Below are 8196 nucleotides of genomic sequence, written 5' to 3' on the forward strand. Positions count from 1 at the left end.
GCCCTAGTTCTCCAGCCCCTTCCCTCCCCACCTTAGTTCTCCAGCCCCTTCCCTCCCCGCCCTAGTTCTCCAGCCCCTTCCCTTCCGGCCCTAGTTCTCCAGAGCCCTTCTCTCCCTACCTTAGTTTTCCAGGCTTATTAATGGTCGAAGGGCTTGAGTAGTTTACTTGTGCATCTTGGAGTGTAGTCAGCCTTTGAGTAGGCAGAGGTGATGACATTTTAAGACTGGAAGGTTTCCCCTGCACGTGTCTAAGATCATATTTATTATTTCCTTAATTCTGTGTTCCCTCCCCGAAGCAGGCATTTGTTGTTATGAAATGGTTGAAGGGAGGGAAGTGAAGAAACCAGATCGCTCAAGCCCTGATGTTCACTGGCCTTGTGCCTTGTTTTCTGATCTGTAAAATGGGGCAATAGCATTCTTGGAGGAGTCCATGAATGATCGTTAAGTGTCCACCTGGAGAGCTGTGGGCCATGCTCTTGCCCATATGTGGGGTTTACTACACTAGATGGGGGACCCAAAGACCATTCTCGGCCCAGCAGCAGAGTGGCCGGCACACCATCACACGCCATCCCACATCATACCCTCAGCTCCGGCTGTCGTGAGTCACCCAAATGGGACACAGTTCAGTTCTTCCCACTGTGTTACACAGCTGTGTTCATTAAGCTGTATGTTACGATTCGTGTCACTATCTGGAAATGTTATGTGTCCCTAGAATGTGCCAAGTGGATGTTTGTAAAGCCCCGTCCACTCACCTCTTCCTTCGGTCTCTGTGCTGAGACCAGGTCCTGACTTCCTTCTTCTCTTCCGCAGGGCAAAAGGACAAACCTCCGTAAAACTGGTTCAGACAGGATTGCCCATGGCATGAGGGTGAAGTTCAACCCCCTAGCTCTGCTCCTGGACTCCTCTCTGGAGGGGGAGTTTGACCTTGTGCAGAGGATTATCTATGAGGTACGATTTGATCATGACCTTGTGTCCTCTTTCTGCCCTCCAGTCCAAGGGCTGCAGTAAAGAAAGGGCATCTTTAAACCGTGGGGGTGGGGGTAAGGTGTGGAAGGTGGGTGGTGAGCACGCACTGGGACAGGCTGTGCTGGTGGAAGGTGTGTCTAAGGTTTGGGACCCTCTGGAGTCTTTTCTGTCTTCGGGGGGTTGTCCCCCTCTTGTACAGCCCTGCCCGCGTGGGGTTTACAGCTGTGCCCGCGTGGGTGCGGACCGCGCAGGCTTACATTGCAGGTATGTCCCTGCTTCTCAGAAGTAGCAACTGCTATTTAAAATATTTTTAGTTGATCTGTTTTCCTTTCCATGGCCAACGCACCTTGTCCTTAGACACTAATTTGTGGTGGGGAGTCAGACGGTGAGTAAACATCAGTGACCTCGAGGGGAGAGTTTCCGGCCCCTCTTCATGGTTAAGAGCCTTTTTATAGCGAGTGCCTGCTTACTCCTGCTCTCCCGCCTCCCGCCGGCCTCGTCTCTCGACTCCTGGAGGTTTGAATTATGATGGGAAAAAATAACCACCAGAGGCTGTTTCTGTTCTCCTAATCCTGGAGAGCTGGCTGACAGCGATCTGAACGGTGTTGTCAAGTGTGACAGTCACCCTTCTTCTCGATGTCACAGGTTGAGGACCCCAGCCTGCCGAACGACGAGGGCATCACCGCCCTTCACAATGCCGTGTGCGCGGGCCACACGGAGATTGTGAAGTTCCTGGTGCAGTTTGGTGTGAACGTGAACGCCGCAGACAGTGACGGATGGTGAGGCCCTCGCCGACCCCGCCCCAGCTTCAGGTGTCACCGCAAGGGCCATGGGCCGTGAGTGGGCGTGTTTGCGCCCGTCCTCCTACAGTGCGTGCCAGACTCTGCTCTCGCCTCTGTTCTGGGGCACATGGAGTGTTGAAGTGTAGTAGTTAAAATGAGAAACATCACAGAGCCGCACGCAGTTAGGGGACTTGAGTGAGTTTGAGAAATGCTGATTGAAGCAAGGTTCTTTCCCCCCTGCAGCCTCTGTTTGTCATATACTGATGTCCACGCACCCCTCCATGAGGGGGCCTGGTTTGTAGCCTTTCCCAAACACACATGACTGGAATCCATTTTTCACGGAGCATTTTGTGAAGTGGTTTTCTGTGTGTGAAGCACAGGAGGTACTATCGTAAGTGGTGAGTGTTCTTCGTACGATAACGAGTTGTTATTATGCAGCGAAGTAAAGGTTGTGGTGAGGTGCTGTCAGTCCCAGCAGTCAGAGTGGTGAGTAAACTTTGTAATTTTTCTTTATTTTTTTGAGAAAAGAAAGTTTTAAGTTATAATATTCTCTTTTTTGGGAGAAGACTTGTTTTTTCTGTGTAGGATTTTTAAAAAGCTAAAATCACCCTAAGGCATTTATGCAGGTGTTTTTATAGCCTCCTTTTCTGTCACCGTGGTAGATGGCTGCACGAGGACACTGGGCGTACCTGGGCACGGGTGTAGGCCGCACATGTGCACACAGATGCAGAGCAGCCCCGCGGTGCCGTGTCCTCGTGTGGGGTGACTCTCCCTCTTGTTCGATGCTTAGATTGCTACCAGCTGTTTGTTACAAAGCATTTCAGTTGCAGTTTTTAAAAATTACATTTATAAAAGTCATGTGTATTGTGTGCTTGTAGAAATGTGTGAAAAGGGGACATGAGATAAACCATCCCTACCCCATGATGTAGAGATCACCACTGTGATCATTCCCTTCAAGCCTATGTATGCGGATATATTTTAGGCTAATTCTTTGATTTTACAATGTAAGCAAAACAATTTTTTTATTATTTTTTATTTTATTTATTTTTTGTGTGTGTGTTGTACAAAACAATTTTTTTAATGTTTATTTATTTTTGAGAGTCAGAGCACAAGCAGGGGAGGCACAAAGAGCGAGAGAAACAGAATCCGAAGCTCCAGGTTCCAGCCTAACACAGGGCTCAAACTCATGGACCGTGAGATCATGACCCAAGTTGAAGTCAGTGCTCAGCTGACTGAGCCACCTAGGTGCCCCACAGATTTTCTAAGTCTGTTTTTCCAACGTGTGGGGCTCAACCTCACAATCTGAGATCAAGAGTCACACATTCCTCTGAGTCAGCTGGCTGCCCCCCAAACAAATTCTTAATGTGTTATAATGTCTTTCCCTTTTATTAGGAGTCTATGTGTAATTCTTCATTTTTTAAAATGATTCACTTAACAAATATGCAGTAACAGCACACTGAGTGATTGTGTCCGGGGCTGTGGGATGGGAATACATGTTTTTGGAGACTGTACCGGTGGGAGGCATAAAGAGAGGGGAGAGAAGAAGCGGGTGAATGCGCTTCAGGGCCTGGTCTGCATTCTCCAGCCCACACCTGAGCTGGGCCGTGGCGCTAGGTCCTCTTCCTCCTTCATTAGTCTGGGCCGCTTTGCACATACTGCACACCCCTGAGGTGCTGGGGTCTCTCCGTAGGGTCCGCAAGTCCCTGGCCTGGTCTGCATTGAACTGACAAGGGCTTGCTTTTCCCCCCCAATTAAAATTGAATTTTGATTTTAAACGCCATTAAGTAAGGGTAGTTTTCCATGTGCAGTTTAATTTTTTCAGAAGTGCTGATGATATAGGAACATGTAGAGGCCTGTGTTTCGAGTGCAGGCCTACAATGTGAAGACGGCGGTGCCCTCCACTCCCGCACAGCTGGGCATGAAGTCTGGCTCTAATTAGGCAGGTGCTCCAGAACATAGACCTGGACACACCTGACCCTGATTTCTTGATTCCCCTTGCCTTCCGCACAGCCCCACATGCACACAGTGTGGTCCTTGTGACTGTTGGTCTTCCATGTGTTCATGTGTCCGTGTGTAACTGATACTGTTTTCAAGTTTATTTGAGAGAGAGAGAGACAGACAGGCAGACAGACAGAATGCAAGAGGGAGGCAAGGGCAGAGAGGGAGAGAGGATCCCAAGCAGGCTCCATGCCATCAGCACAGAGCCCAATGCGGGACTCGATCCCACCAACTGCGAGATCATGACCTGAGCCAAAATCAAGAGTTGGACACTCAATTGACTGGGCCCTTCATGTACCCCATGTGTGACTGATTTTTAAAGACGTGTGTGACAGGGCTCAGAAGAAAGGCCCCCAGAATGCCGTGGGTGGACAGCCCAGCCCATGGCGTCCATGCGTGTGGAAGGTGCTCCAGCCCTGTTTGCCGCGTGTCCCTGCAGGACGCCGCTGCACTGCGCTGCCTCCTGCAACAACGTGCAGGTGTGTAAGTTCCTGGTGGAGTCCGGAGCTGCTGTGTTCGCCACCACCTACAGCGACATGCAGACTGCCGCTGACAAGTGTGAGGAGCTAGAGGAGGGCTACACCCAGTGCTCACAGTTCCTCTACGGTGCGTGCCATCTGTATCCAGCGTGGGGCTTGCTGCCTCGGTTTGCCTGCCGTTGCTAGGGTGCGGTTTGCCAACTATTTTTAGCACCTGGGAAGACGCCTGTATGTTGTTCGCAGACCTGGCCGTTGGGCACAGGGCAGCCCAGGAGGCAGGATGAACGTGGCTTCTGTGCATGTGACCGGATCCTGCCCCTGCGATAGGGCGTGTGACCCCGACGGGCCTCTCCCGAGACCTGGCTTGTGGATCCCATTCCCAGGGAACATGGGGTGTGGGGGGGTGTCTGTCAGGCATCAGGCCCTGACCCGTTGTCTCTCCCGCGGTTTCAGGAGTGCAGGAGAAGATGGGCATCATGAACAAAGGGGTCCTGTACGCGCTGTGGGACTATGAGCCTCAGCACAGCGACGAGCTGCCCCTGCGAGAGGGGGACTGCATGGCCGTGCTGCGCCGGGAGGACGAGGAGGAGACCGAGTGGTGGTGGGCACGCCTGCAGGACCAGGAGGGCTATGTGCCACGCAACCTGCTGGGGGTGAGTGTGCCCTGTGTCCGGCGCCGGTGGACCTTCCCGTTGGGACAGTGGCCTGTTTGCGCATTTTCTGTGTCAGCGAGCTGCCGAGGTCGGGGTCCTATGCCAGAAGTCCTGCGCTCCTCACGGGACGCGGGGCTGGACTGGGGAGGGCACTGTGGACAAGAGCTGTCTTCTGTCCTGGATTTAGGTGGAGGGGCCTGTCAGGAGCGCTTGCAGGACGTAGGCAGGGAGGGGAGGGCATGGATGTAGCATCTTTCGAAGTCACGGCATTGCTGTCCTGTGTGCCATGGGCGCTGGGGCAGGAGGGGTTACGGAGGGCGAGGACGGAATCGTGAAGGTAGAAGAGCCTGGCCACGGAGGTGACGGTCAGCAGCGTGGCTCCCGAGGAGGCCCCGTCCTCCCTTGCACGTTCCCACAGTGACCCGGGCACAGCTGGAGGGACCGGAAGGCACCACCTCCTGAGACTGCTGGGCATCTGATGGGCAGCAAGAGGGAGAGGTTCCTATGGGGTTTTCATCAAGTGGGACCCACGCAGTCTGAACGGCATGGAGCCAGAGCGCGCAGCCGCCCCGGTGTTACTCCGGCTCGTGGCCCTGGTGTCGGGACCTGGCCACCTGGATTGCGACCTGCCCCCCTCCGACCCTTCTTGTCCACGCCTGGGTCTCGTGTGCCCTGTGGATGATCTTGTGTGTCCTGACTGCTGCTTCCTGGTTACAACATGCATCATTAAGTAAATCCGTGGGCCTGGACCATATTCACACTTGTGATCCTGATGTAAATTACAAAGAATCATTGAAAGTTAAAGTAAATTCGGCTACGGAGCCCTTTAATTATTTTTTTATTTATTTTGTTTGTTTTGTTTTTTAGACAGAGAGCGTGTGAGTGGGGGAGGGGTAGAGAGAGAAGGAGACACAGGCTCCAGGCTCAAGCTGTCAGCACAGAGCCCGACGTGGGGCTCAAACTCATGAACAGTGAGGTCATGACCTGAGCCGAGGTCAGACGATTCACCGACTAAGCCCCCCAGGCACCCCTGGCCATGGAGCCCTTTAAATGAACTTTCCAGTGACCAGACCAGGGCTCTGTCCAGATCCCTGAGTCCCCGCCACTGCCTCTCTGCCCAACATGAGTGGCAAGTACCAGTTTTATCTTTTGAAGTTTCCTGCCTCTGAAAACCTCTTAGAATTAGTTGCTTATTTGAATCTTGTGTTGTGATGGTCTGAGAAGTCCAGTGACTCCTGAACGGGGTTCGGGGGGTACCCCTGCCCCAGGCTCAGAGGCCGACCCAGTGCTCGGCCCCTGGGAGGCGCTCGCGGTCGGACATGCTCGTGTTTATCCCAGCCTCTGGAGGTCTCTCCAGGGTTGAGGTGGCCTCTGAGTAATGTTTCTTGGTTTCCTTTGATTTTAAAAAAGATGGAAGTCACATAAATGTTGGGTTTTTAATCAAAGGTTTAAATCTGAGTGTAGAAAATTGTATTGGCCTGTTGTTTTCTCAGAAAAACCATCTTTGGTATGATGTGGATCACGCGTTTTCTGGTTTCGGCTGGAAGTCTGACTCCACTCTCTTTCAGTAAAACCTTTTTTCCCCTTTGTGCAGGCGGGAGGCGAGGCGGGAGGCGGCGGCCCAGGGCTGGTTTGCTGTGCCAGCTGGATCACTAGCTGGCCTGGCTCTTGGCTTCAAGACCGCGGGCCTCCTATTCTCTCCAGTTCTTGTTCTGGAAAACACAACCACAAAAACCCCCAAACAAAAACTCCGCTTATCCTCCCTAAAATCGGTAGACCTCTAGTCTGTGGCGTTTTGTCACTCCTCGTGTCCCGTCGCGGAGTTGGGGCTGTTGTGAGTGAGGCTGAAGGAGACCCTGATCCCTTCCGTCCCCTCGGGAAGCTGCAGGCCACGCAGGCGGGGCCGGTCTCCGCGCACCCCTGTGACTTTGCAGGGGAGCTGCTGAGTGTGAATCTTGTGTCCTGGGGCCGCACTGGGTGCCTCATGTGGCAGAAAGTCCTTTTCTTTGTTCCTTTCCTGTGACATCAGCCCCTGCATACTGGAGGTTTTGTCTCTCGAGCATGAAAATCGTTTCTCCATTCTCTTGCAGCTGTACCCGAGAATTAAACCCAGACAGAGGAGCTTGGCCTGAAACTTCAGAATTTTAGTTTCTGAAGAATTGATGTCTTACGAGTAAGAAGTAACGTGATTGTTTTTGGCAAGCGTTTCAGAAGACTTTGCTGACAACGTCGCTCAAAAGCAATGTGGAATGTTCTGGAGGGACATGAAGGATTGGAGTTGGCTCTCTGAGAGGGACGCTCGGCGTGATGAGCTGGCTGTTCTGTGCTGGGAAGCATGTGCCACGGAGCAGAGGACAGATGGACAGTGATGTCCCGTTTGCCCTGAGAGAGAGAAGTAGGGCCGCTCTGTGTCCCGCCCACACGGTGTTTGTCAGCACGTCCCCTGCGCCTGCCTCACCGGGAAGGACCAGAGCCATCTCGGTGGCCCCAGGGCCTCGGGACACAAGGGCCACCCTCACAGAACTACGTGTGGGCGGTCCTTTGTGATAGGACTTTGTAGCGTCTTCGGAGTCACACGTGAAAAACATTGGTCCCAGGCCGCTGCACAGCTGACTAGATGGAGGGTCTGGTTTTTAGGGGGAATTTAAATCTGTATTTATTGTCTTTTGTATCCTGGACATTGGAGACTTGCTATAAAGACTTAACCATGAAATTTGTCAAGATCAGAGCTGACTTTAAAAACTATCTTAATAAAATTAAACTTTTTGAATCCAAGGTTTTTATTGGTTTTTGTTTTTTGTGTCATTAAAAGCCTCATCGAAGCTCCCAGGCTGTGGGGAGAGCCGCACGGGAGGAGTGGTGTTCTCCTTACAGAGAACTGGGCTTTGACATTGCGGATCTGTAGTGGCCTTGATCGGAGCCACAGGTAGAGTGAGTCGTCCCATCCTCGAGCCTTTGTGAGAGGGAGGCTCTCGTGTTTGTGGTGGGGACAGCAGGTGGCCCTGTCCCCAAGCCTCTGAGAGGAAGGCTCTCGTGTTTGTGGTGGAGACAGTGGGTGGCCCTGTCCCTGAGTCTCTGTGAGAGAAAAGGTCTCATGTCATGGTGGCAACTGCACGGATTCATTGGACAGAAACTTAGGCAGAGTCTGCGTTGTTTGTAACATGTTACCCTCGTGAGTTGTTCTGGAACCCACGGCTGCTGCGGTGGGGTCCCTAAGCAGAAGCCACATAGGCAGGACCGGCCACGAGCATTCCTGGCATGTTTGTGAGTAGCTCTGTGGCTGCAGAAAAGTGGGGGAAGAACAGCAAGGCTGTGCCC

At 52.6% G+C, this 8196-nt stretch overlaps 1 protein-coding gene across 5 annotated transcripts in view; it reads left to right on the forward strand.

Annotated features, from left to right (window-relative positions):
- Positions 1–7653, forward strand: part of TP53BP2 (tumor protein p53 binding protein 2) — a 53985-nt gene extending 46332 nt beyond the window's left edge. For 4 of the 5 annotated variants that reach the window (XM_029934938.1, XM_029934935.1, XM_029934939.1 and 1 more), the window contains 5 exons: positions 811–948; positions 1612–1745; positions 4186–4352; positions 4679–4878; positions 6969–7653. In XM_029934938.1, the coding sequence (XP_029790798.1) occupies positions 811–948; positions 1612–1745; positions 4186–4352; positions 4679–4878; positions 6969–7010 (681 nt within the window). In that variant the 3' untranslated portion in view covers positions 7011–7653. Of the gene's footprint in view, positions 1–810; positions 949–1611; positions 1746–4185; positions 4353–4468; positions 4879–6968 lie in introns of those variants that run through there. The other variant, XM_029934940.1, reaches the window with a different exon arrangement.
- Positions 7654–8196: the final 543 nt, after the last annotated feature.

Source organism: Suricata suricatta, chromosome 3, assembly GCF_006229205.1.
Source record: "Suricata suricatta isolate VVHF042 chromosome 3, meerkat_22Aug2017_6uvM2_HiC, whole genome shotgun sequence".
NCBI classification, from domain to species: domain Eukaryota; kingdom Metazoa; phylum Chordata; class Mammalia; order Carnivora; family Herpestidae; genus Suricata; species Suricata suricatta.